Source organism: Carcharodon carcharias, chromosome 3, assembly GCF_017639515.1.
Source record: "Carcharodon carcharias isolate sCarCar2 chromosome 3, sCarCar2.pri, whole genome shotgun sequence".
In the NCBI taxonomy this organism is placed as follows: domain Eukaryota; kingdom Metazoa; phylum Chordata; class Chondrichthyes; order Lamniformes; family Lamnidae; genus Carcharodon; species Carcharodon carcharias.
Window position 1 is genome coordinate 116,361,711 of NC_054469.1, and position 27,367 is coordinate 116,389,077.

At 39.3% G+C, this 27,367-nt stretch overlaps 1 protein-coding gene across 1 annotated transcript in view; it reads left to right on the plus strand.

The window, feature by feature from the left end:
• Window positions 1-3,353: 3,353 nt before the first annotated feature.
• The window catches only part of LOC121276470 (glucocorticoid-induced transcript 1 protein-like), a 255,740-nt gene continuing 231,726 nt past the window's right edge, over window positions 3,354-27,367 (plus strand). The window contains exons 1-2 of the mRNA XM_041184912.1: window positions 3,354-4,088; window positions 12,639-12,790. Of these exons, the coding sequence (XP_041040846.1) occupies window positions 3,701-4,088; window positions 12,639-12,790 (540 nt within the window). The 5' untranslated portion in view covers window positions 3,354-3,700. The remainder of the gene's footprint in view (window positions 4,089-12,638; window positions 12,791-27,367) is intronic.

Sequence of the window (27,367 nt, forward strand, 5' to 3'; positions counted from 1 at the left end):
CCCCACAGTGCTGTTTGGCGGGGGGGGGGGTTCCAAGATTTCGACCTAGCATCAGTGAAGGAATGGTCATATAATTCCAGTCAGGATAGTGTGTGGCTTGAAGGGGAATTTGCAAGTGATGCTGTTCCCGTGTATCTGCTGCCCTTGTTCTTCTAGGTGGTATAGGTTGCGGGTTTTGAAGGTGCACTTATTGATAAAGCCTAGGATGCTATATGCTCTATTAACCATTCTCTCAAACTGTCTTTCCACCTTCAATGATTTGTGCGCATAAACACCCAGGTCTCTCTGCTCCTGCACCCCTTTTGGAATTGTATCCTTTTTTTATTGTGTTGCTGCGTTCTTCCTACCAAAATGAATCACTTCACGCTTTTCTGCATTTGGTGGTGGTTCAGATCCTTTCCCCCTGTGGAGAAGCTCTATGATTGGACGGATTAGAAAGAAACAACTATTCAGCAATTTTTTTTCTTTATTCTTTTATGAGATGTTGGTGTCACTGAAAAGGCCAGCATTTGTTGCCCATCCCGAATTGCACTTGAACTGCATCATGTGCTAGGCCATTGCAGAGGGCTGGGTTGGGAGAAATATGTAGGCCAGACCAGGTAAGAATGGCAGCTTTCCTTTTCTAAAGGACATTAGTGAATCAGAAGGGTTTTTACAACAATTGATGATAGTTGCCATGGTCACCATTATTGAGACTAGCTTTATATTATAGATTTATTAATCGAATTTAAATTCCACTCGCGCTGTGGTGGGATTTTGAACCCATGGCCCTAAAGGATTAGCCTGGGCCTCTGGACTCGTCCAGTGACATTACCACTATGCTACTGTCTCTTCACTATTGGTGTTAACATCATCAGTTTCCTCAAAATTATGTTCTATTTGATTCTAACACAAGAAGAAAGTTTTAGGAACATATGCCACCACATTGGCAATTACCCTGGAGAAGTATGGATCTTCCGCTCCAATTTTCTTTTGTAGCATGAATTATGTCCCCAGCCAAGTTCTGTAGCACCTTTATTCTTCCCATGTCTTTGTATGCAATTCTGCATACAATGAGACAAGACAGACATGTTGCTGAAGCTTTTTGTTTTGCACTCATCAGGGCAAATGCAACATTTCATATTCTTGTGTTTGTCCTGATGAGTGCAAAATGAAAAGCTTCAGCAACATGTCTCTTTTTCAGCAATATTCAAGTCTTGTACTACCAAATGACAATGAAATAATCTAGTTTATATGCCAAACTAGTTAGTTTTAAAGAGAGAAATTCTAGTAAATAGGCAGACAAACAGAAATGAGCATATTTGCAATGGTGCCCCTCACTATTTGAGGGTAAGCATGGCAAACATTTATATGAGCTTCAATTCTGTGATTAAAAAGGGCTATCATGAAATCTGAACAAATAAAACCCAAGCCAAATAATATAATACAACATATAGTCCGGCAGACTGGGATTGTTGTTACTTAGGCACATAAGGGTTTAGGTTAAACTTGCAAAGTGACAAATGGCAGGTCTGCTGAGTCCAATACTTTAAATACATTCCAAGATCGTGGACTTCCAAAAGGTATTTGATGAAGTGCTGCACAACAGACTCATGAGCAAAGTTAGAGTTCATGGAATAAAAGGGACTGTAGCAACATGGTTATGAAATTGGCTGAGTGACAGGAAGAAGAGAGTAGTGCTTTTGGTTTTTTTTGGACTGGGCGAAGGTTTATAGTGATGTTCCTCAGGGGTCAGTGTTAGGACCACTGCTCTTCCTCATATATGTTAATGACCTGGACCTCTGTGTACAGGGCTTAATTTCAAAATTTGCAAGTGATACAAACTTGGAAGTATTGTGAACGGTGAGGAGGATAGTGTAGAACTTCAAAAGGACATAGACAAGTTGGTGGAATGGGCAAACAAGTAGCAGATTAAATTTAACACAGTTAAGTGTGAAGTGATTTATTTGGTAGATAGAACACAGACAATATTAAACAAAGTGTACAATTGTAAAAGGAACTCAGGAACAGAGGGAGCTGGGTGCATATGTGCACAAATCATTTAAAGATGGCAGGACAGGTTGAGAGCATGGTTAATAAAGCACACAACATCCTGGGCTTTATGAGTAGGGGTGTAGAGTACAAAAGCAAGGAAGTTATGATAAATCTGTATAAAACACTGGTTCAGCCTCAACTGGAGTATTGTGTCCAGTTCTGCGCACCACACTTTAGGTAGAATGTGAAGGTGTGAAAGAGGGTGCAGAAGTGATTCATAAGAATGGTTCCAGGGATGAGAAACTTAGTTACATAGGTAGATTGGAGAAGTTGAAACTGTTTTCCTTGGAGGCAAAACAGGTTGAGGGGAGATTTGATAGAGGTATTTAAAATCATGAGGGATCTGGACAGAGTAGCTTGGAAGAAACTGTTCCCCTGGCTAGAAGGATCAAGAACCAGAGGGCACAGATTTAAGATAATTAGCAGGAAGCAATGGGGACATGAGGTGAAACCTTTTGAATGGTTAGGATCTGGAATGCACTGCATGAGGGAGTGGTGTAGGCAGGTTCAATCAAGGCATTCGCCTTGCTGTCCTCAGCCTAGCTTCACAGAAATGACAAGCCAGCTGCAACCAGGCAGCTCTGAGTGACAACGTCCAAACCCAATCAAAGTATCTGGAAAGGAAGAATGTGAATGGCTACCGGGCGAAGGCGGGAAGTGGCTCTAGGTGAATTGCTCTTTCAGAGTGGCAGCACAGACGTGATAGGCCGTAAGTCCTTCTTCTCTGCTGTAACCATTCTATGTTTCTAAGAACCTTTGTTAAAAAGGATAACTGGAAATCTTGCCAAAAATACCATGTATTTCGAGCACACACTTCACCTAAACTGACAATGCAAGTCAAACAGGTAAATAATATAAATCTTCCTGTATTCAGCAGAACTGCAGCCAATAAGAAAGCCAAGACCCGAAACAAATCTTTCACTCAGAACACATGCTCAATGTAAATGTCAATCACAGGTGCGTCATAAACGCGCACACTCTGAACCCGGAGCTCACGTTCACTTCCCCGGCTGGTGATTGGACGAAGTTGTTAAACTGTCAGAAATCGACGGGACAGGCTGTGATATGTTGTTCGAATAGCCAATAGAAGAAGAGTGTCGGGAGACCTGCCCTTCCAGTGTCATTTCTCCTCAGATCGGTTGGAGAACAGAGCTGTCCATCACAACGACCCCATAGGATAGCAACCAATCACATGAGCTATCGGAAGGGGTGGCGCATGAACCCATGTTCTTTCCCCATGATTGGACAAGAGCAATGTCGATCACGCTTCTATTGGAGCCGGGTGAGCTGCAGCTCTTACTTTGATTGGGTGTGGACGTTATCACTCAGAGTTCCCTGATTGCAGCTGGCTTGTCATTTCTGTGAAGCTAGGCTAAGGACAGCAAGGCGAATGAGTGAGACACAGAGCCTGGGATTAACTAGAGTCACTTTAACAAGTAGCGTCCAGCAACCGGACCGATTCACGCAAAAGGAGGAAAAGAAGGAACAAAATCATTCATAATATATCATTTGGGAGAATAATCAATAACCAACAGGAACCAAAATATTCTTGAGCGTCCTGGGATCCCTAGTGAGTCCGGAGTGAAGACCTTTCTTGCAAATTGTTTAAACAATACATTTTATATAATTATTTTTAAAAACGCTCCTCTATTAAAGCGGTCTCACCATGTCCTCCTCACAACAAGCATCTCAAAGAGTGCGGCGCAATGGGTCGCCGACTTCGAACCGCCTGCAGCCCATCAGGGCCACCGTGCCCTTCCAGCTGAGACAAGGCAATAACAGCCCGACCCGCTCCTCCTCCTCCTGCAGCGGCAGCATCAGCTCACCGGCAGCAGCAGCAGCTCACTCTGCATCAACTGCAACCATCTCGACCTCAACAGCAGCCACATCCACCGCCTCCAACGGACAGAAACTTTCCCCGACCTCCTCGCCCACCTCTTCGCTTTGGGCTCCGGCTGCGATTGTCGCCGCTGACGGACGCATGAGACACAGACGGTCTCCTGACAGTAGGAGCTCACCTGAGAGAAGGAGCCCCAGCTCTCCTGTTTATAAAGGTATAGAAGGAAGCCAGAGAGGCAGGCTATTGTTGTCACGGTTAAATTAAAAGAGCAGAACGATACGATTATGTGAACGCGTGTTTGTCAGGGTTATTTACTATTTTCTTCAAACCGGTTTATAAAGGTTGGTATTTTTCTAGTATATTGTCATATAAATGTACGGAGCATAGACGTTTTGAAAACAGAAAAGATTAATTGGGATGTTTTTACACCCAACTGATAAAGGTAGGTAAAGAAACACCCATGCAGCAGTTTGTAAAGCTACACAAAAGCATTGCAACAACGGGGTTTGGTATTGTTTAAATGTAAGGGGCAAGGAACTGCAATTATGTTTCTTTTCTGTGTGTGATGGTGCAAAAATAACTGCAGGGTCTGGTGATGTTTTTTGTTGATGCAGAAGGGGATTTAAATGACATGTCGTGGGCTTCTATGTTTGTATGCAGGCTAGGCAGAGACCCAGAAGGATTTTTTTTTCTCTGGGACTTCATGTACATGATGTCAGCTTTCCAGTATATCCGTGTAAGAGGCAAAAATAGATTGTTTAAAATGGCCTTTATCGAGTTAATAAAACAGTTTTTATTAACTCGCAAACACACAACGTAAAAACAGCGCTTGGTTATCTACGTCTCAGTTTAAGCAATCTATCTTGTACATTACAGGGCATTTTTTATTTCCAATATTAAAATGTAAGTGCTGGCGAATGCAAACGACGCAAAATGCATTGGTGTAAATTCAATGCCAATTTGCAGTATTTCAATATTTTTCCAATTGTCTTGTATCCATCATTTCAGATCCCACTTTCATCCTTTGAAGCCGAGAAGCAGTAATATAAAGCAAAACTCAATTTGAAGACCAAACCCGCTTGTGAAACACTGCACCGGGGGGGGGGGGGGGGGGGGGGGGTGGTGGTTCCAGAGACTGAGAGGGTTTGCCTCTAATCAGTGTTTACGATAAAGCCTTTTCACTGTTCCTACAGGCGCTAGTGCTTTGCTCCGTACTAAAGAAAGCTTTGTTTCAAAGCAGCAAGAAAACTAGATAGAAGACATTTAATTAGATTAAATAAAGCAATACATTTAAATAAAATGAGGTACACTTCTGATATAGTAAAATGTTGACGTGTGCATCAATGCAACGTGACTGACAAGCTTATGTTTTCAAAAGACGTCTTACAACCATAAATGGTTGATCCCGCAATTGTGTACAATTAAATTTGAAGTTGGATTACGACCTCGTGGTGGAATTCACCTGGTGCCTAATTGTTCTGTGCACAGCTCATCAGTTCAAGGCTTGATTAATGTCAGGTTTCAGTGTATAAGGTATTTAATTTGACCACCGCATTAAAATGTCACCTTTTCCTATTCGCTTTTCGGCTGTTTACGAGCCAGCTGCAGCAATGAAGCCACAGTACTGTTACTGGGGTTATGGCTAAGCATTTTACCTGCCCCTCCAGGCTTATGCCTGCTGATGCATTTAAAAAGTGGGAGTGGGAGGGGGAGGCGAAGAAAAATATGAATGAAATTAAAACGATAGTTTTAAATGTCTCTGCCCAGTACAGACATGTGATTAAAATGTGGTTCTAAATCTGATCCTGATCACTTACAGCCTTCCCAGTGCGTGCTTTTAAGTGGGGGAGAATATATTTTAAAGAGCGATAATGATATTCAGTGCCAGAGAATGGGCTGCTTTATTGCAGAGCTGCCGAATGCACTTGGCATTCAGACAGTAACACATGGACCAAGGGCTTCTGGCATTTTAATTCATTCGGGGGCCGTAGCAAAGGACAATACTCAAACTCCACCGAATGCGCAGGAACATCGAGTTTGCATGAAATGCCACACATATGTGGAATTTGTTTAGAAAAGCCTAACTATCTATTTGCATTTTAATAAAAAATGAAACTGTGGACATTTTTTGCATTAATCGGTGAAAACTCAGATCACGTAACCAGAATCAACCCTTCTTTCCCCTCCTCGGCCACCAGATATTGTGATTTAAGGAGAAGTCGGTGGCTTGTTCGCATTCACTGTTTACGTAACACGTTTGCTGCTGACCTGGTTTCCATGAATCGGACTTGGTTGCTTCTGATCTCCCGATGCTTTTCTGCTCTGTGCGGAGACCTCATGCAATAATCCCACTGCTGGTAGCGTCATACATCTTTAAACACTTCGACCATCCGCCATCCTGTGCAAACCACTATTGCACATTTGGTAGTAGATTGTTTTAAAAATACAAATTAGTGCATTTAAAGTCAAAACACGTTAAACCGGGGCGAAATGTACACAGATGCCCAGTTCGACCCGCCGTTCCCCGTTTGCAAATCTTTCCATTAATGTCAAAACATTATTAACAAAGGCAAATGTTATTTTCTCTCTGAAGCCACAGCTAGTTGTCACTCTTGGTCTGTGAACACGTTGATGAGCCGGGAGCCAGTGAATGAAGGCGGGGCTGGAGATGGGTTTCCTTGTGTGGGAACTGGCGGTGAATGTCAGTCTATCAGGATTTGTTGTTGTTCAAAAAAAACACTTTAACATTTTAAAACAACTTTGAGTGAGCTAGACTATAAACCCACGGGTTCAGATTTCTTACTAATTCGTATTTGGTATTATTAGCATTCATCCGTTAGTTTAAAATAGAAGCGGCTGTTTACAAATCTGATTGCAAGCAGAAAACGCCTTTGGAAGATTTGAATTTTTAATAGATTGGTTTGCGAGTTTGTTGCTTTGAGGGAGATCAACAACCCTACCTCATTCCTGTTTTTCTTTAATAGGAAAATTGCACTTCCTCCAGCTTTATTCAGTTTATATGGAGAGGGGTGCAATTCCAGATATTTCATTAATATTGCTGTTTCGTCAATGACTTATTTAGATATTTTTGGTGTAGAGGAGGATTTGACACCTCGAGCTTGTTCGGAGCTTGGCCGAAATAAAGCGTTTAGAATTGGGATCAGTTTTTAAGTACAGGTTAAGAATTAAAATACATATTTTAGGTAAAATATTATTAAAATTCTCTTTTTTGATAGAAATAATGCACGTTATGGTTGGAAATAAAAGTATTTGTTGCAGAGATAAAATCTTGGAAATTTATTTAAAATTAAATACCTAATTAAGTGTCAGTTATTTCTAATAACAAATGAGCCTTTTTGTGAACAAGTATGTTTTGCTATACTGTTCAGTGGATTTATTGTTTGGGTTTTTGCAAGCAAAAATCTGCCTAGTTTGTGACAGGCAGACCTTGACATTTTGGGGCAATACATCATCATTCCTTTGCTCAGTAATAATTTAGCCTAATACTATTTAATGCTATCATTAAAATCAGAGCATTTATAGTTGGAAATCATAGAAGTTTACAGCTTTGAAAGAGACCAATTGGCCTATTCTGTCTTTTCCAGCTCTGTGCTAGAACAATCCAAATCTAATCTCAGTGCTCTGTTCTCTCCCAGAGCTATGTATCATCCTCTGCTTCAAATATTTATCCAACTTTCCTCTAAACAATGCAGTCGGTCCTACCTCAGCCTCTCATTCTGACAAAACTTTCCAAACGCCAGTAATTGCCTATTTAAAGAAATTTCTCCTAACTTTTCTCTTTACTCTCTTGGTGATTAATTTTAAATTGATGATTTTTTGTTGTTGACTCTCCAGTTAGATGAACTAATTTCTCTCTCATCTATCACTACCTTCATTATGTAAACATCTTTATTAAATCTCTTTAGCCTTAGCTCTTGCCAGAGTAGTCATGGTATCTGGAATCCTTCTTCACAATTGTAGATTGCCAGAATGGGAAACTGTTTTTCTATAGCTTCAATGCCCTTTCTATTATTGTGTGGCTAAAACTGAGGACAGTGCTGTGGCAAATCTAATGCTCAGATTAAATTCGCAATGGCATCATTACTCTTCTAGTCTATATGTTTATAAAATCTAAAATTCTTTTGGTCTTTATAGTGCATTCGATTTTCAATACCAAACCTCAGGAAAGACCTTCAAAGGGACGTAGTGCAAATTCGCCAGAATGATATCAGGGCAAAATGGTTAAATAGTGAGGACTGGTGGCACTAACTTGGCCCTTGACTTGAAGGGTGACCTCATTGAGGTTTTCAAAATGATAAAAGCGTTTGCTAAGATAGATTCAGAGAAGCTGTTTCCTCTTGTAGAGGAATCCAGAACAATAGAGCATAATCTTATAATTAAAGCTAGGTCATTTCAGAGTGAAGTCGCATTTTCTCATGCAAGGGATAGTAATTGAAATCTGGAAGTCACCTGCAAAAATGTGAAATAAAGCATTTTCAGAGGAATAAAGAAAACAAGTGGAATAAGCACTAAATGGAATGGCACAAGGTGATGTTGATTAACAGAGCCACCTGGGCGTTTAAAAACACAAAAGTGAGAGTTTGGTCACATTGGAAGAAAGTAAAGTAGATCATCTAATTCCCTAAGCCCATTATCCATTCCATTAGATGACAGCTGATGTGAATCTGCTGGATTCATTGACATTTTCAAAACTATGATAACACATTTTTGTTGGGCAAGAATACGAATGGATATGGAACGAAGGCAAATAAATGGAGTTTAGGTACAGACTTGACCTGATGTAATTGAATGTCAAGTGATTTGGAGCTGAATGGCCAAGATATGTACCCTGGACCCTCAGGCTTTTATGGAGTAGTGTATTTGAACCCCATGGCATCTGTTCATCAACTTTCTTCATTGTCTTTCTATTAGATGTATTCTCTCAATTCCTTGTGTTTTTTTACCCCCCAAAATGCTTCCCTGTGTAATCCACATTACACAGCTTATGTCACCAGCACTGTACCCTGTAATTTTTGGTTGAAGTACAGGGTAATTTCTTTAAGTGTGTAGCCCTTTGAAAATATTTTACCCTGCACACGTAATTTAAAGGGGCCAACTTGTGCATGGCACTGCTGGACCTTTCGATTTACTGTGCAGCCATGCAGCTTAGATGGTATATTGGTCACCAGTCTGTTCATTCTACTAATCTACCTGTTTTCTTGAAGTCTTTATATTCTCCTCACTGTTTGCTAAACCTCCAGAATTGGAGGTTTTGTATGCAATAAGGAATGTTAAAGGCTTCAAAAGATTTAAGATTGTCCTGTTGATGTTCAAGACTTTTTGTTATTGGACTTATTATTATTATTATTATGCCTTATTGGATTGTGTTTGGACATATTAAGCACTTTATCTCTGCATGCAGTGTTGGATCGTAACATTGGTCAAATGTCACAGCTAAGGCTCTTTCACTGATCCTTCTGCACTCGTGTGTATTGAGTGCAGAAGTCAAACCATGGCAATTGGTTAATTTCCCCCCTCATTGTAGTGATTATCACACCCTAATTATTTATGCATAAACTGCTAAAACAGATTTAAAAACATCACCAAATGTAAAATGTCAAACACATGAATTTTACATATAATTTGGATTCAGCTCATCACTTAATTCTTTTTCTGGTGGGATTGTTTAGACTGATAGGCAACAGACAGCATCACAACGCATCCATGAAAATCCTTGGTGTAAATGATAAATTAATTTAACATCACAGCTAGGTCTGTTTAAGTGATCTTTTTGCGTAAGATCTCCTGATACAGGATAATATTGAGTGTAGTTGTCATACCATGCCCACATGCTTCTGCAGATATCCTTGTTCCTTCACAAGTGCACTTTAGGTGGGAGAGTTTGATTTTTACAGTAGTGTGCCAATTGGTAACCAAGATGAAATAATGTCTACTGTGTGATGCTCCATTTAATGTAGCTGCCCAGATGTAAATTCATGGCTCAAACTTGTCACCACCTAGCTGGAAATTAAATACACAACCATTTCAACTTTGAGTTGGGCAGATTTCACATCATTTCAATCTGTTAAACACTGAAAAATGTATTTTGAATTGAATTCTTTTTAGCATGGCACTTTTCACAACATTAAATTTCCCCACACTTTATTTGTGTATAAATATTGCAATCTGATCTCCGGACCTGGAGTATGATGTACTTGACCTTGCAAGCCAGTTTCGTTTGCAAGTATACCATTAGTAATTATTAATTAATCATTCTTTTTTATGAGTAAAAATGCTCTCAGTAGCTGTATCTTGGAGCATTGGATTCTCAGTTGATTCCAATTCCAGTCTTAATTAGCATTCACAAAAATAATTTACATTGAGATGCATTTGGCTATCATTTGATTTGGGAAGAAACGTTGATCTGGTTTTTTTTTTGTGGGTTGAAAGTTTTCCCATATTCCTTGTATATGGTGACTGTCAAAGGAACAGAATTAAATGCATCCATGGAGATTTCTATTTACTGGACTATTGTGTTTTTTTCTGTAATAGTGCAGGAATTGGAGGGAGTGGAAATCATTCAGCTTGTGATTTGGGAGAAAGCACCAAAATAATTTGTTTCTGCAGCAATTCAATATTTTTCTTTTTAGGCTGCTGCTTAGCATTACTTATTTAGTAGGCAATCAGCTGGCAAACCTATGACACTTATTATCATCTTGCTGATAAGTGTAGATGTAAGAACTGTTTGGATGACCTTGTTTTATCTTTCTTTTAGCACCTTTCTTTTCTTTCCTTCCTTACAATATCATTCGGTGGGAGGAAGGCATTTCTCTTCCCATGAATTTCCCCGATAGCATAGCTCAGGGTGACAACTTAACATGTTAACATGGCTGTGGATATGAACCCGTTTCCTTCCACTCAGTGGCATGTAACTTTTACTTCTTTGGTCTTTATGCTGTGAAATGATCCTTAGCTTTATCTGAATGTGCTGCTCAGTTGTTTGATCCCTATTCCTGGCTGTGCCATTAGAACCACCATTCCATGGCAAAATGCACTGGAGCAACAATGAGTTTTGCTTTCTGGAATGACCTCCAGCCATGAGTGAATATGCTGTCATGCCATGGGAGGCCTACTGCTAGCAGTGTCAGAAAAGCTAACACTAATAAAGTATAAAAACAAAAAACAAAAAAAAACAAAAAAACTGCGGATGCTGGAAATCCAAAACAAAAACAGAATTACCTGGAAAAACTCAGCAGGTCTGGCAGCATCAGCGGAGAAGAAAAGAGTTGATGTTTCGAGTCCTCATGACCCTTCGACAGATGTATGTCTGTTCAGGATGCTAACAGTGTAACCCTCAAAGATAGTGTCCATTAACATGTGAACAATGGTTGTTGGGGGCAGTGAAGCAGACTGAGTGACAGAGTTTTGTAGTTATTACATTACCAGTTACTGTATATTGGTTATGATTGTAATTAGTAAGTCCAGAGGCTTCTCTTCTGGTATTTTCATAATGTGGACCATTATTGACCTAAACTTCCTTGACGATGTAAAAGTTTTCATTTTGTCAGTGATTTGTCCAGATTGTGTCAGCAGTTCAATGTTCAATGCAATGCAGAGCTAAGGTGCAATCCTATTTGCAGAGGTTAATGGTGCTGGTTATTGCCTTATAGAAGACACACACATCTATACAGCAGCAACCAAAAAAAACTATTGGGGCTGCTTTGAACATTTCTGTCCCTCACTTCCCATTGAATGGAAAGTACAGTCTCATTAATTCATGTCAATATGACTTCATTCCTGTAGCACTATGGAGGCATAATCTTTTTTGTAGAAGGCCCAGTGGCCAAAATCTTTTATCAGAGGCTAGTTGATTAATCAAATAGTTGTACCCTGGTTTATGTTTACTTTGCCTATTCAAAGTATTAAAGTACTGTAAGTCATTTTGAAGAGGTCTTTGTTCATGAATGTCAGAAGACAAAAGTTTTTTGCTTTCAGTTTCTAAATGACATCTGTAGACATACCTTTTCATAAAAGGTGGACCATAAATATGAACCTATTGATGCATGGTACCTAACTGAATTGCAAAACTTTTTTTAATTAAAAGGGACCTGGGGTAACGTTTGTTTTAAATTATGGCCCTTTTAGGAGTCGTGATTTGAATGACATTCAGATTAGATGCTTTCACAAACTCTCTGATCAGGCTGCTATGGAGCATTGATGCTAGGAAGAGATTGCAGGGTATGTTTTTCTTTGGAGAAGAATACCACAGTCATAGAATAAGACAAATAAGTGTTGGTGGGAGCTCTGGGGTGGGTGCTGTGGTGGGGAAGAGAAAGTTGTAATTATTCTGAATATTTAAATTGTAATGGTTGAGGTAGGCACAATTGTGGGAGGGATTGTTTATGGGACCAGAATGTCCCCTCAACCATGAATCTTCTTTTATCCAAGTTTAAAATGGTGTGGTGTGGGTGGCTGTGGAGGAGGAAAGGGTGCAGTCAATTGTTTTAAATATAGGTGCACTCAATGTGATGATCAAGCTTTGATGCCATGCAATGGTAACCACAAGAGTATCTGCTTGTGCACATTGCTTTTAATATTGAGCAGTATGCTTAATAGGCCAAATGTACTTAATTGTTTAATGTATATGTAAAGTTTTTTTCCCCTCAAAACAGTTTTGTAGTAGATTTGTATTCTGTCTTTGAGGGATCATTTTAATTATCAGGACAAGAGCTGTGTAATATTTACTGCTCCTTCATTTTCACAGTTGAAAGGTCGAAATCTCAACAGATGAGAACCTCAAATACAATCCGGCGCACCTCATCCCTAGACACCATAACAGGACCCTATCTCACAGGACAGTGGCCACGTGATCTCCATATACACTACCCATCATCTATGAAAGACAAATCTACACAGGTAAAGAGCAAAATTTAGATTTGTGGTTTATTATATACTATATTCATATTATTTTGTGACCTTGGTTAGTGCATAACCACCATTCATTTTTTAAAAATACTTGCTCCATCATTAATTGGCTTTTGTTTGGTCCTTGAATCATATTTTGGAATGCTGATTTTTAAAAAAATCATTTGTTGTTCCGCTCTTGCTGCTGTCCCCCACATTGGGTTTAGAGAAGTTCTAGATGCACCAGTGCTAATGCCACTTTCTTAGTCATTAGTCCAGAATTACTGTCATTATCATTATCTTCTGATAATTAAAGAACTAGGAGTTGAAATGTTAGACATGATTACTGTTATTAAAAAAAATGTGTCATGGTCAAGCATCATATCTAACAAGGTGGCATTGTTTCCATAGGAACCAAGAATTGCTATGTTGTGTACAGAAGTAAGATGTGTTTTTATGGAAGTTCCACATAGTTTGTGGGCTAAAGTCATCAGTGACTTTGCTTTTCAGCTCTTAATTATAGGGCCTATTCCACTGCAATTCTTGAATTCTTGTTTGAAGTTTTAAGTTAATTTTAGTATAGTTTTTAATCTGCATGTGTAGTTTTTATTGCCCCCCCCCCACACACACACACACACACACACACCAACCTCTTTGTAGCATTTCTGGCCTACATATCTATTTCTCATAGCCTCTTGCTAATGCACATTTTCCCAGTTGCATAATTATGTCAAGGGTACACATCTTAACAGTTGCAGTGTCCAAGAAGCAGTATATTGCATAACTGCTGCAGGGTGATATAGCCGAGTAACAAAATGCTCGGCGTTTTTTCTTGCTTTTGCAACGGAGGGATGCTAGTTGTGGAAAGTTGTGTTCTTGATTTCACTACTTTGTGAAATTCAAGATGAGAGAGAAAAGGTAGGAATGGGCTGGAAGAAGTATTGTTATAATTTATTTAACACACACAGGTTTTACGGTGCAAATGTGAAGAAGTCTTGCTGCAATTATATATGGCCTTGCTGAGATCACACCTTAAGGATTATGTACAGTTTTGGCTTCCTTACCTAAGGAAGGATACACTTATCTTAGATGGAGTGCAATAAAGATTCTGTAGATGGATGAGGGGATTCTCCTATGAGGAGGCATTGGGTAGGCTAGGCTTATGTTCCCTTTGGGTTAAGAATGAGAGATGATCTCATTGAAGCATATAAGACCCTTAATGGGCATGACATGATAGGTGATGGGAGGATGATTCTTCTGATTGGGGAATCCAAAACTAGAGACCACAGTCTCAAGCTAAGGGATTGATCATTTAGGACTGAAATGAGAAACTTCTTTAGTGTAATGGTTGTGAATCTTTGGAATTCTCTATCATAGAGGATTATGGAAGCTCCATTGAATACAGTCAAAACTGGAATTGATAGGTCTGTTGATACTAAGGAAATTAAGGGATATGGCGATAGTGTGGTTATATGTAACTGTGGTTGGAGTTCAGTCTTGATCTTACTGAATGGGAGTTTATGCTTGAGGTGTATACTCCGATTTCTAATGCCCTTGTGGTGGGATTTATACGGGCATCATATTGGTGTGGGAAAGAAGCTTTTAGTAAGGCCAGAGTATGGTGCTAATTTTAAATGCCCACTTTTGTGTTAAATGCGTAAGTATTTTGAAGCTGTAAACTTCCACCAACATTCAATGTGGTATTGTGCTGGAATAGCTTCAGGTTAGACCGGGACCCATTTGTGCTTTGTTTCGGCCTTACCTGGCAGTTTCCGGAATGGCCTGTTGTTTGGCACGGGCAGAGTCACTACCGCCAAAACCATTGATTCATTGATGGGGCGGCTTCTGACATTGAGAGACCCTGTTTCCTTAACACTCTGATGGACCCCGTGATCCACCTCTGGTGATGCGTCTACTAGAATCAGTCATCCCCCAGTCTTCAAATGGCAGAAGGTGTCTTCACATGCAGGTCCAGGCTAGGATTGTGATCTGGACCCCTGAAGAAAAATTGAACTATGTCAATTAGGTTATTTCCTTACCTGAAACTCTCCTGCTTTGCCAGATCAGGTTGTGCTGTAATTTTTGGCTTCTGGGTAAAGATGTGCTCTTAGTGGTATGGGACCTGCCAGTAATATTAAAACAAAGAGAGCTCAATCCAACATTCTTGGACCATTTGGATTTGGTAATCAATGTATCAAGCTGACTCACCTTAGCACTAATACTGGATTCCCCTCTAACCCCATTGAATTTTCAGGGCCTTTGATCTTAGTATACGAGTAAACTGTAAGGGTATCTAGATGCAGGAAAATGTGATCAAATAAAATCATGTGTGTGGATATATTTTTGTATATAATAATGAATTTATATTCTTACACTTGATGTCTGAGATTTGTAAGTGACACTGACAACTTGTAAATTGCAACTTAGAAATCCAATTCAAGGGATTCAGGTGAGGAAATGTAAATGTCTAACTTTTTGTATTGGAGATTATTGATCATAAACAAGGCATTGCCAACAGGGGTTTGGTAGAATGATTTTAGTTATTTAAAAGAAACAAATTTCTTTTTTTTTTGATGGTTAACATTAAATCTGGTTGGGAAAATTCCATTGTGTTTGAATGTATTTTAACAAGTTGCGTCACTAGCTCAAAGTATTAAATGTGGTTATTTTTGCAGTACTGTTGGCAGTCTTCTTTGACTGGGTGCATTTCCAAAAAAAATAAAATTGTAATCTGCTGTATGATGTATTTTGAACTATGCCATGCAGTATTTTCTAGGTGGTTTATTGTATGTTAATGTTTCAAAGCTTTTTTCCTGTTAGATGTCTGATGCCTAGAATATAGGGCATTTTGTGGCAGATTGAATTACTATATTGTCTTATCACTTCTTCGGGACTGGGTTTGAATCTTATCCAGATTGATGAAATGAAAGTCTCATCTCTCTGGCTATAAGGATTGTGAGTAAATTAAGTTTAGGCAGTCATAATATGTTTTCTGTTGGGGCTATGTTTGTAGCAGGAAACACTCAATGGCACAAATTTGCAGTTTGTAAGGATAGGTTTGTGAAAATACCATTTGTAGTGATGTAGTGAAGAAATTTAGATTTTTCTCTTAAGGTTGTGGTCAGGTGCATTTTTATGGCAGGATACAGGGAGCTTTGCCCTCCATGTGGACAAAAGTAGAAGATTGTTCTCTTTTACGACATTAACATCTCTCCAATCAATCAGCAGAAATATACTAAAAACTTCCTTTTAGTAATTCCTTAATTAGATCTACATGTTAATTTGTGTGTATTGACTTAGTAAATCAGTAATATGTTTGTAATCATCTAAAATCCATTAATCCAGGTCCTCTTTTAACCACTTGATTGGCCCATTGAGTCATCCGGTCCAAATGGCCCACAAGAATCATGTGGTATAACCATTACTTACTCTAGGGATTTGGCTTATCCATGGAAAGCATGTGATTTAGTGATGTTATTGATTACCGCTGATCAACGCTTACTGCCCAACTCTTGAGCCAATCTTGTAGCACTCCTGCAGATGTTTGATCTCTTAATTAGTTAACGTCTTTGTTTGACTCTGCTTCTCTCTCTTAAATTACCACTTGGGTGTATACTGTTACCCAAACCCAGTTCCTCAACATCTGGACCCACCAGTTCTCTTGCTACCTTGAGCCTTAGCATTGGATCTCTCACTCTGTCCATTTGCTGTTCCCTGTTGAGGAACCCTGGGGACTTGGGATGAATGCAAATGTCAAAGTAGAAATCCAGGCTGAAGTCCAGGATCACTGAACTGCCTTATTCCCTGCCCAACTATGGGCCTACTCCCAGTTTCCCAGCCTCCAAGCTCTGTTCCTGCCAGTCCTGACTCTAGATCCCTCTTGCTTTCAGACCTTGGCGCTGAGACTGTCATTCACTTCCGTGGAACCAAAATGTATGCCATTGAGAGCAGAGACAGAGGAGATACTTACCCAGCTGAGAAATGGACTGCACCCTACCGTTTGTGCAGCAGGAGTATGATGGACAGAAGGCCTGGAAACTGAGTTGATCAGCCATAAAGGACAGGACAGAAAGTGTAACAAGACATGCTGTAAGAGTCCATATATATATCATGAGATTGAAGCAATTAATTGTAGCTTCAGAATGTTTGGACACATGAACAGGATGCCATTTTAAAAATAATAAAAGTTGTTTATGAAGAATCATCTTTACAAGTCACAACAATACCTTTTGGATCTTGCTGCTGTTTCTGTGCATTGGTGCTTCTGTAGGTTAAAACTTTACGATTATGGCTGCAGGTTTAACAGTCTACTGTTGTGGTTATAGAGTACCTTTAAGAGCCAGAGGGGCTTTGACAGAATGGATGTGGAGAGGATGTTTCCTCTTGCGGGAGAATCTAGAGCTTGGGGTCACGCTTTTTAAAAAAAAAAATAAGGGATCACTCATTTAAGACAGATGAGGAGAAATTTCTGAGGGTCATGAGTCTTTGGGGGGACACTCCCTCAAAAGGCAGTGGAAGTGGGATCTTTGAATATTTTTGAAGGCAGAGCTAGATATATTCTTGATAAAGGAGTGAAAGATTATTGGGAGTAGGCGGGTGGTTACAATCGGATCAGCTGTGGCAGGCTTGAAGGGCAGAGTGGCCTACGCCTCCTAGTTTGTATGGTCATATGTACTGTGACATTCCAAAACCTACTTAAGGTGAAATATCTTCTATCTCTTTTTTTTTTAATCCCTCCCTCTATCTCTCTTCTCCTTTCTCATTCATTTCAGCCCTTTTCTTGCACCAGATATCTTGCTACATTGTTTTAGTGTTCAGGCAGTTCAGATAATTAATGCTGAAACTATATGGAATATAACAAAAGCATCTATTAAACTGAAGACTACAGTCTACATTTTATTTTTGAAAGAAAACTCATTTTGTAAATTGTCTAATTGAAACATGTACAATTCTGAGGGGTAGATGCTGAGAAGGTGTTTCACCTCAGGGGTATCTAGAAATAGGGGGCACAGTTAGTCTTTGGAATTCTCTCCCATAGAGAGCAATGGAGGCTGTGTCATTGAATATATTCAAAGCTGAGTTAGACAGATTTTTGATCTATAAGGGAGTCAAGGGTTATAGGGGTAGGCAAGAAAGTGGCATTAAGGCCACAATCAAATCAGCCATGATATTGAATGGTCGGCAGGCTCGGAGGGGCCTAAAGGCCTACTCCTAGTTCTTAAGTAAAACAAAGGTGGAAATACTGAGTTTAGTGCTGCAATTATTTGCTATTCTATTTACCATGAAAGCATGTTTTTACTTTTTTCTGTACTGTAATTAATGAGTTGTTAAATCATTTTGTTGGACCCTACAAATAACTCTCTTTGGATAAATGTTGCATTATTAAAGCAGGAATGGTGCTTATGTTTGTCTGACATAGGGGCCATCACTGATTCTGCAAATGTCACTCCCCAAAATCCTTAAGCTTTGTCTTGGTCTGATTTGTACATTATTGTTTTCTCTCCTAGAACTATCTGATGATTTATGTTGTGTTTGTGTATCTTACAATTATGTAGCTGCTTTATGGTGCACCTTTGCCTCAACATATCGCATTGAAGAATTCCAGCACTGACTATTGAGCTAATAACTTGCATTACCAAAGTGTTGGTGAGGAGAGAAACCAGCACCAAATTGATTCAATTTGTTGGGTCTGTACCTAAAGTAGAAAAGATTTGCTTTGATTTGAGTTTTGTATATGAAAATCCGTCCCTTCTCTCTACACTGATCTAAATGTTTTCCTTCCATAAACAATGTTGAATGCAAAAAAAAGTGGAGTATTTTTTTTAAAAAAATTAGTGCTACAGAAACTTTGTCTTTGCCTTGTTTTCCTTTTCCTCCTTCCTATCTTTTTTTTTCCACTCATTCACCTTTTTTCCCCACCACATGCTTCCCAAATACTGAATTCTTTACTGGAGATGGGCCATGCTCATTTTGTACAGCATTGGTCTAACATCTCTGTAATCTTCATAAATGTACACAGCATCTCCTGAAGTGAAGCTAGCACAAGATGGGAGAGTCATAGAAACAAGGCCCTGCAGCGTTACAGTTTGATACTATTTGGGTGGGATGGTGATGTCACAGCATGTCTTAAATGCCATATTTCTAAGTTCAAAATTAGGACGTTTCAGTATCACTCATTCAAGAGTTATTGTAATTCAGCAAGTTGTCCATCACCTTCATTCTCTGGGTTATTTTCTCGTTCATGGGATGTGGGTGTCGCTGGCTAGGCCAGCATTTAATTCCTATCCTTAATTGTCCTTGAGTTGTGGTAGTCTCTTTTTCTGTCATTGTGTTTTATATTTACTTTATCTATGAACTAGTTACCTGGCTTAAATTGTTCTGTTCTTTTCTGTCTTGCACCCTCCCCCCATACCCCCACCCTTGCTGGTTGCTAATAAAGCATGCCCATAACCAGTTTTATTTTCAGTTCTGTTACTAATTACATTTCACACTTAGTCTCTACATTTACTTTTTTCTCTTACCAATTTTCTCATCATTTGAAGATATTGATACCTTGTGGGGGATGTTATTCTGTGCCAGGCCCAAGGAGCTCTGTTTTACATGTTTGTCAGCTGTGGCTCGGTGATAGCATTCTAGCTTCTGAGTCATGAGGTTTTGGGTTCAAATCCCACTCCAGAACACACATTACTCCAGTGTAGTACCAAAGGAGTGCTGCACTGTTGGTAGTGCCATCTTTTGGATGAAACATTAAATTAAGGCCCTGTCTGCCCTCTTAGGTGGGTGTAGAAGATCCTATGACACTATTTCAAAGAAGAGAAAGGGGAGTTATCCCTGGTGTCCTGGCAAATGTTTAGCTCACAGTCAATATCACAAAAAACATTTTCTAGTCATTATCACGTTGCTGTTTGTGGGAACTTGCTGTATCAAAATTATCTGCTGCATCAAAATTATCTGCTGCATTTCCTACATTACAACAGTAACTAAACTTAAAAAACTTGATTGTAAAATACTTTGAGACATCTGATGGTCATGAAAGGCGCTATATAAAAGCAAACTCTTCAAAGGTGAACATGGATAGTGACTGCCAGCAGTCTTTTTGTTCATATGCAGTATGTTATTCTCATTTTATAAAAGCTTCCGTAAGACCATAAGATGTAGGAGCAGAAGTAGGTCATTAGGCCCATCGAGTCTGCTCCACTGTTCAATGAGATTGTGGCTGATCTGATAATCCTCAACTCCACTTTCCTGCCTTTTCCCCATGACCCTTGATTCCCTTACTGATTAAAATCTGCCTATCTCAACCTTGAATGTACTTAATGATCCAGCCTGTACAGCCCTCTGCAGTAAACAATTCCACAGATTCACTATCCTCCGAGAGAAGAAATCCCTCCTCATCTCTGTCTTAAATGGGTGACCCCTTGCTCTGAGATTATGCCCTGGTCCTAGACTCTCCCACAAGGGGAAACAACCTCTCAGCATCTACCCTGTCAAGCCCCTAAGAATCTTATGTTTCAATAAGGCCGTGCCTCATTCTTCTAAACCCCAATGAGTACAGGCCCAACCTCTGACCTCTCCTCATAAGAAAATCCCTCCATCCCTGCGATCAACCTCGTGAACCTTCTCCGGACTGCCTCCAATGCCACTATATCTTTCCTTAGGTAAGGGGACCAGAACTGTTCACAGTATTCTAGGTGTGTTCTAACTTGTGCCTTGTATAGTTTTAGCAAGACTTCCCTATTTTTATACTCCATTCACTTTGAAATAAAGGCTAAGGAAGTACTGGCAGAGGTAAGAAAATTAATTAAAAATCTGTAAATTAGGCCTGAAATTGAAACTGACATAATAGGATACAGTCCCTCAGATTCACCAAGAGATGAATAGGTCAATTCTGGGGTTAAGTCTCAACCTGTCTCTGGAATGGGGCACAAAGATCTTTGGAAGTGTTGGCCTCAAATTGCTTGGGCCTGGCACCATCTGTAGTACAGCTATAGTGTATAGTGTTAATCTGGTTTGAAAAGAGACTCCCTGGCCATTTTCTGAACTTACCCACAGTTGTTCCCCATTTGTTGAAGAAGGACCAAAACTCGTCAAACTTTTCAAGTGTCTCTCTCTCTCGCTAGCAGTCCCTTCAACCGTGGAGGATGCTTGCATTGGGGTCTGTGGCAGTGGCTTGCACAGTTTAGTAACTGGATAACAATAAGGGATAGGATTCATGATGGCTACTCTTTGCACCCTTCCAGGCTACTGAGACCATTGTAGTGTTTTTACTAATACTTTGGATTAAACCTGAGGCCTTCTTGGCCAGTAATGCTCATGTAAATTCATAAACGATATCAGGGAACCCTGAATACAAAATTGAATACTCCCACATAAATTATTTAAATATTTAATTCCATACAGCCTACCTGAGTAAAGCTGTACTCTGACCTAGGCATCTATCTTATCTGAGAATATTGTCAGACAATTTTGGTCCATGTGAATGAATTAAAGTGCAGTAATTTTATTTTTAGTGGGCTTTGTTTTCGAAATTGTATTACAAAGGTATCAAAATGTTTGTTTTCATAGGCCACTTAGTATATTATGAGCCACATATATACAGTACAAAATACATTTAAATAAGGCAAATCAAGGCATTGCCTACAAGTTAAGTAACTGACTGAAAATATTTATTTTGTTATTCCATACATAAAGTTCTTAGTACACCATCCAGTTCAAGAGAGTACACTATGTTAAGTCATTGGCCTTTTACTCTTTATACAATACAGCCCAAACTGTTAAAACAAAGACATTCTCTTCATTTTCTTTGAGTCATATCTGTCCTTTTGAAGTGAGTTTGATCCACTTCAGAGTGTGTATGGCATTTAACTGCTAATTTAGCACTAATGGTAGTACCACTCAGATCAGTTTGAAGATTGTTGGTGTGAGGCATGAAAGCATGCCACACGAGTACAATTGGGGTTACTTTCCTAAAACTGGGGCTGAAGCACAGAGTGGAGGAAACTATGCTGTGCATCTCACTTGCTTATATGCCTAACCTGCTTGATGCAGACATTGGATGAGCACAATGTCTCAAGTGACACTTCCCAAGCACCTCCCCAATCTAATTGGCAATTATTTGATTTTGTTACTGCTTGAATTTTTAGCTCGAGTGAACCATGGAAGGGCTAGTAGCCAGGGCAATACATGGTGCACATAAAAAATGGGCTATAGTTTGGGTGCCTTCGTTGAATTACAGAGCCTTTAAAACACTACCAAAGTTTTCATTATTAGTTATAGTTAAAAGTGAGAGTAGATTCATGTTGAACTCCGTTAATATTTGCTAGTAACTTTAGCAGGAAGCTTTAGAAGCGTTACCATATCATACAAGTTTTGTCTCAGTGCGATGATACAATATGTCTGGGTACATTTTATGATGGTTAACAAGGACCTGAGCTCTTATGTGTTCTGAAGATGATGTCAGCTGTAGTTTTTGTGCTGTATTATTCTATACTTTTCTAAAATTAGGGAGGAATAGCCACATCAAAAGTGGTATTTAAAAGCTGTTCACACAAGACATCTTCTGCACATTCAATTGAAATCTGATGATTATTATTAAGCCTGGAGGTCCAATTAGTTTCCACCCAGTAGTTCCTAGCAGTTGATTCAATGCCAAAAGGGTGTGAGACATTTGTAAAATCAGAAAAACATGCATTGATTTCATGAGAAACAAGATAATTTCCATATAATTTAACAGGAATTAATGGAAGTGTTTTATCTATCCATCACTTTTCGCTCCTCTACTTGGAGAATGATTCGTTGCTGAGTTGTGGTTCCAATAACTACTATATATAGTTATTTTAAACAGAGCAGTTAATGAAGATTTTAAGATTGAGCATTACAGTACTTACACGCTTCAGACCACCAATTCCTAAAAATACTATGGCCATAAGTATTTTAGCCCCACAAAACAAGAACCTAGATAGAGATAATAAAGTAAAACTTCCTCAATAATAGAGTGCCTTGTATAATACATTTCCAGATCTTTAATTGCTTGACATTCAATTCTAGCCTGGTTAACACAACAGATCCCTTAGTTTTTATGTTTACAAGAACTGGATTGACTAAAAAGGTGTTTAAAATCAGCTTGTCCCACAAATGTTCCTAGAAACCACTAACTTTTTTTTAAAAAAGACAAACGAGTTTGCTTCAGATTATTAATACATGCACTATTCATTTAGCATCTACTGGAGAAGCAAATTTAATTTAAAAAGACAGAAAGATCATCCTAATTTGAGTACTAAACTAAATGGACTTGTGTTCAAAAATTTAATGATTTGTCCAATGGTTCAGCCAGTATAGGCATAGTAGCTGAGTTACAGAGACAAAGGTGGCCCCAATTCCAGAGTCTGGCTTGTGCCAAATTAACTCATTGTGAGTTTCCATGTCAATGGCCCAGGTGCAAATATTAGTTTCTCTGATCATTGGCTACCCACCAGGTTGCTTGGATTGAGTTTTTTTTTCTAGGTGGCAGAATTTGTGAATAATAGTTGGGCTTTGCTGAGGATGACCTATCCCACCTCGTATTGTTACATCATCTGTTGATGATTTTTCTGTGGCTCAGAGCTTCCCACTTCAGAGAATGTTAAGACAGGAAGGCAGAGAGGAGATTAAAAAAAATGTTTGGCAGGAAGATATGAGAAATGGTTTAGTGCCAAATTGTAAACATAAAGAGGAAGCAAATCATTTTAAAGCAATATTTTATTACACATTTGCCTTTCTCTATATTTAAAAGCTGATTTATTTTCAAGGTTGTATTCCACAGTGTTGTATTGTTGAAATATAAATAACTGGTTTTGTATATTTGGCTTGTGAGACTGGGATTTACCAGTTATAAGTTTCAGGGAAATAACATGTAGGCGTATGCTTCCTATTTGAAAAATGAGTATGGATGCCTACAGTGTCTTTCAAGTATCTGCAGCAATACTTAAGAGTTTCAGAATTAATATTTGCTAGTTATATATGGTTTTGCACCTTGGGATAGTGAATAGTGTGATATACAAGATGCAAAGCATATGAATTAGAAGCAGGAGTAGGCCACTCGGCCCCTCGTGCTTGCTCTGCCATTTAATAAGATCATGGTGTAAGGGACCTATCTTTTTATTTCTGTTGGACTGTGGGTTAGGATTACAATGGCTGCAGTTTGAAAGACATGTCCACTAGAACAGGATGAGATCGATATACAATGTTGCAGCCCTGGAACAGTGTGTGCCATGAAGGACAGGATGGTGTTGGAAAGGAGTGCTGGATCAAGGGAGGTGCCTGACAACAGCATTTTAATTGGCTTCTGACCAGGTGACCTGATTTTTGTGTGGTAGCAATGCAGCAGAAAGATCCTGGTCTGCAAAGAGATAACACCTAAAATGTCTTCTCCTTATGTTTCTATAACCTGCTCTCACTCTCTCTGAGGAAACCCCTGTAAAAAGGAAAAGGGGAAAACTACTGTTAGAGACATTGAAAAGCAAGTTCTCAACCAGTGAACTAGATACTGAAAGTGGTGGAAGACCACCTCGCGTCATCAAGAACTGAAAGGAATTTGGAAGACATCGATCAAAATCGGCCCATTGAATCCTGTACTCCAGGATTGGCGCCATTGAACTGTTTTATCCCACCCTTAAAATCCATGTTTTATGTGTCTTATGTGTCGTGTGTGTGTGTATAGAGATTTGAGAAGGGGGTAGAATTTAAGTTAGTGTTATAAGTTAGCAGTTCATAGTTCTTTCTTTCGCCACTAGTTAAAGACGATTTGTTCAATAAACAGTTATTATTAAGTTTCCAAACCTGGTGTTCATATCCTGTTAACCTAAGTTTAAAAAGTTAGGTAGAACTGGGGTCATCTGGTGGTTTGGTCAAACTTTTCACCTTGCTGCAGCTCGGGGAGCAGTGGAGCTTGATAGTGCATTATAATATCTCCAGTGAGTCGTGACAATGGTTGATCTGATGTAACGTCAAATCTGCATCCCGCCTATTTCTGATAACCTATGACCCACTTTCTTACCAAGAATCAATTCACCTCTGGCTTAAAAATATTCAAAGATTTTGCTTCCACTGTCTTTTCAGGAAGAGTTCCAAAGACTCACCACCCTCTGAGAAAATATTTTGCCTCATCTCCATTTTAAATTTGTGACCCTTTATTTTTAAAAGTGACCACTAGCTCTAGATCCTCCCATGAGGAAACATCCTCTCCACATCCACCCTGTCAAAACCCTGCAGGACCTTTATATGTTTCAAACAAGTCACGTCTTGCTCTTCTCCAGCAGATACAAGCCTAACCTATCCAACCTGTCCTCATAAGACAACCCACCCATTCCAGGTATTAGTCTGGTAAACCTTGTCTGAACTGCTTCCAATGCATTTACATCCTTCCTTAAATAAGGGGACCAATACTGTACACAGTGCTCCAGATGTGGTTGCACTAGTGCTCTGTATAGCTGAAACATAACCTCCCTACATTTGTATTCAATTTCCCTCGCAATAAATGATAACATTCTATTAGCTTTCCTAATTACTTGCTGTACCTGCATACTAGCCTTTTGCAATTCATGCACTAAGACACCCAGAATCCCTCTGCATCTCAGAGCTCAGCAGTCTCTCACCTTTTAGATAATATGTTCTTCCTGCCAAAATGGACAATTTCACATTTTCCCACATTATAGTCCATTTGCCAGATCTTTGCCCATTCACTTAACCTACCTATATCTTTTTGTAGCCTCCTAATGTCGTCTTCACAACTTACTTTTCTACCTATCTTTGTAGCAACCATCCCATCCATCCTTTCATCCAAGTCATTTATATTAATTGTAAACCGTTGAGGTCCCAGTACCAATCCCTGTGGCACACCACTTGTTACATCTTGCGAACCTGAAAAAGACCCATTTATGCCTACTCTCTGCTTCCATTTAGCCAGCCAACCTTCTATCCATGCCAATATGTTACCCCCTATATCATGAGCTTTTATTTTCTGCAATTACCTCATGTGGCACAATATCAAATGCCTTCTGGAAATCTAAGTGCAGTACATTCACTTTATCCACAGCACATGTTATGTCCTCAAAGTTAAGCCCTGAATGTTACAGAATATTTTTAAAATGTCTCTTATGTTGGTTATTTTTAATTTTGGAGTGGGTATCTCTGGTTATCCCTACCATTAGGTTAAATAACTAAAATTATTTAGAATGAGATGACATTTCAGGGCAGAATTCTAAAATTTATGTTTGCTATAAATACAGTGGAGGCTAGTTGTCATATGCAATGCTAATTGGCCTTGGCGATCCCTTTCTATGCTTTAAAATGAAAATGCTGAAAGGGTGAAAAATTTCTGCTGAACTAATTATTTTCTCTGTAATATTTCATATTTTAATAATATCAACTGTCACCCTGAGTGTTGAAACCCATTGTCAGGTTTAAAAATCTCCCCAAACTAAGTGATTGGAAAATCAATGCCTGCAAAGTACCCATTTGCCTGATGTGCATTGAACATGCCCCTTTTGGACAAGACGAGATTGGGCTTCGGGGTCACGGGATGTGTACTGGAGTTTAATCAGTTATAACCTCTTAGTCTACCACAAGGGTCAGTGCTGGAGCCTCAGCTATTTACAGCCAATATTAATGACTTTGATGATGAGGTGGAGAGTAATGTATCAAAGTTTGCTGATGATACAAAGCTAGGTGGAAAGGTAAGCTGTGGGGAAGACAGAGGCTGCAAAGAGTTATAGAAAGGTTAAGTGAGCAGGCAACAAGATGGCAGATGGATTATAATGTCCAGAAGTGTGAAGTTATTCACTTTGGTTGAAAGAACAGAAAAATTGATTTTTTTTTTAAAAGGTTTCGCACAAATGTCCAAGTCTAGTGCCAAGCACCAAAGTTGCTAATTATCTGCCCAATTCAAGTCTTTGTGTGGGGCTTTTGAAAAGACGAGCTGTGAGGCTGTCAGTTTGTCCAGGGTGGTTTGTAAGGGCTGATGTATGCCAGAGTCCTACCAGAGTCCAGAGTCCTTCCCTTGTCCAACTGCTTCCTCTTTTTGCCACCAACTTGGTTCTGGACTTGAAAATTACGCTAAGCATTTCCTTCCACATTGAAAGGTGTAACAGCTTTGAAACTCATTGACATGGATTTCATGTCACAAGAAGCCATGACAAGTTTGCCAGTGATCTTGTGCACTGCAAGATTAGCATGAATGACAGTGAGATGAATGACTAGTACACACTGTGTGAGAGTGGTTTCCTTTTGTATTGTTTCCTACCTGTTCAATTGTAATTTTGCTGTTAATGAATATGACATTTTAGCCATTGTGTTTATGTGTGACATTATTAATAAAAATTATCCTTGCTAATGAGGGATAGCTGTCTTCCATGACTCTGACCATGGTGGATGAGGCTGATTCGGGTTCTACGGACTTTATGGCACGTAGGGCATTTGTTGTCAGGTGGGATGTTGGGTCATTTTCTTTTTGCCACTTTTGCCATACCTCTTTATTTTGTCATAATTGGGCCTCAAAATGCTGACACAGACACAGACACTGCCATCCAAGGCGATGGCCTCCCAGGTTTAATG